Here is a 1,977-nt window from a genome sequence, read left to right as displayed (position 1 = left end):
GCTGTCTCCACTCTCCCCCTCTCCCTCACGCAGACACGCAGTCACGCAAGTCTCAGCCGAGTCAGCCCAACGCGGCAACGCCCACCGCCGACACCTCCTGCCTTCCTCACTCTCTCAGGCGAAGCCCAGGCGCCCACCGACCACCGCATGAGACAGCTACTGCGCGATTTTCCATTTCTCCGGTAAGTTATTTTTTTTTTAATGTAAATCTAAATTATCTAATTATGTTTGGGTATTTTGTATTCGAAATAATGAATTAAGTGTTAGAATTTATATGTTTATTCATGTTTCAATTGCTTATAATGATTATTTGATGTTTGCATGTTGAATTTCTTTTTTTACTTCAATGTTTTCGAATTTATGTTTTTTCTTTTTTGGTTTATTTTCGAATTTCTTTCGAATTTATGTTTTTTTTTTTGGTTTTTTTTTAGTTTAAAGTTTAGGGTTTTAGGGTTTAATGTTTATCTTCGAATTTATTTATTTTTATGTTTTGGTAATGGGATTGTAGCAGAGGACAATTAGTTTTTCATCATGATTGCATTGTTTATTTTTGTCAAGTACCTGAATTTCTTAGACTCCTTTTGGTTGGACTTTGAAATTAGAGAAAATGCAATTATTTTGATTTCAAAATTAGAAATTGAGAGAAAGGTAGAAATTAGCTTGGTTGATATATGATAAGTTGGAATGTGCCTCTGAAATTGACATAAACTTCAGCAAGTAACGTGTAACACAAAAGAGAAAAATAAAAAGGAAGAGAACAAACAATGAGATTATGAGAGCAATGAAATTTTCTGACTGGAACTGCTGGATAGAGTCTGAGAGTTTCTGTCAATGCAGCATGTAAATACTGCAGTCTTTCAAGTGATTCTTCTGTCAAACTAGCAGCAAGTTCTGAAAATTTTCCAACTCCTTCCATTTTCGTAATTTTCCTTACTTCTTCAGCAACCTTTTCCTGTATATTCTGGTGTTTACAAAGCATGTAAACAAACCATGAAAGTGTAACTGCTGTTGTGTCTTTACCCGCAATTACAAAGCTCAAGATTATATCTCTCAGATACTTCAAATCAGTGTCGCTCTGCTCCAGGAACCTTGACAAGATATCATCCTTTTTCATCTGCATTTCCTACAAATTCACACAGAAAGAATGCATTAATCTCCTCAGTAAACCGATATGATTACAGACTTCTAAGTTATGATTCACTTACTGAGACATTGCTTTGTGAACTTTTCATTAGTTCCACTTTGTTACTGATTAATTTGTAAACAAAATCATCAACAGTTTTGACACTTCTCTTAAGTTTAGCCTCTGCGCCAATGTTGAGAAATTTCTTGATAGGCCAAAAGATGTCTACATATCGTAACATGGTTGAAGCACTAGCATCATCAAAAGCCTGGCCAAATTTCTTCCCTTCTTCATTTGAGCCACACATACTGTCTAGATCAACTCCAAATGCAACTTTGAAAATAGAATCTAACGTTGACTTCATAAACAAGTCCTATAGAAAGTTTCAGAAATTTCTGGGTATTGACATAAATTTCAGAAAGTTGGTTGTGTTGTGTTGTGTTGTGTTGTGTGGGCAATGCCTCTCTCATTTTTTTCTTAACATAAATTTCAGAAAGTTGAAAGTATTTCTAATGTGTATTGATATTTCTAATGTGTATATATGGACACTTTTTAAGCTAACTTATACTTTAAAATTTGTGTTTATTCCTGCTAGGCTGCTAAAAGTATGGACTCAGATTATTAAGATTAAATAAGTTGGCTAACCTGTGTGTAGTTCAGGGGTTCTTATTTTTGTTTTTATTCTTGCAGGGAGTGAAGGAAGTCAAGGAACCACGGATTCTTATTCTTGCAATGTAAGTTGCTCTTAAATTTTTTTTATAAAATGGTATGTGTATATAATTGTTACTTTAAAATTACTTATATTGTATATAATTATATTGTAGATGGAGAGCTCTCAATCCAAACGGTCTGCT

General features: G+C 34.0%; 1 protein-coding gene across 1 annotated transcript; it reads right to left on the bottom strand.

Moving 5' to 3' along the window:
* Positions 1-637: 637 nt before the first annotated feature.
* On the bottom strand, positions 638-1,500 carry LOC110733964 (cytochrome P450 704C1-like). The gene is made up of 2 exons (XM_021914034.1): positions 1,206-1,500; positions 638-1,123 (listed from the first exon to the last, which is right to left on the bottom strand). The coding sequence occupies exons 1-2, from the start codon at positions 1,485-1,487 to the stop codon at positions 656-658; spliced, it is 750 nt and encodes a 249-aa protein (XP_021769726.1). The 5' UTR covers positions 1,488-1,500; the 3' UTR covers positions 638-655.
* Between the last annotated feature and the right edge of the window lie 477 nt (positions 1,501-1,977).

This window comes from Chenopodium quinoa, unplaced genomic scaffold, assembly GCF_001683475.1.
Source record: "Chenopodium quinoa cultivar QQ74 unplaced genomic scaffold, ASM168347v1, whole genome shotgun sequence".
Lineage (NCBI taxonomy): Eukaryota > Viridiplantae > Streptophyta > Magnoliopsida > Caryophyllales > Amaranthaceae > Chenopodium > Chenopodium quinoa.
Note: the sequence above shows the minus strand (reverse complement) of the source record. Positions and strands in the feature narration are given on the sequence as shown.

What these genes read in the sequence shown, in the direction of transcription:
- LOC110733964 (XM_021914034.1), bottom strand. Translation starts at nt 1,487, where the DNA reads ATGAAGTCAACGTTAGATTCTATTTTCAAAGTTGCATTTGGAGTTGAT. An exon ending in GTTCACAAAGCAATGTCTCA is followed by an intron (nt 1,124 to 1,205) that starts GTAAGTGAATCA and finishes GTGAATTTGTAG; the next exon opens with GAAATGCAGATGAAAAAGGA.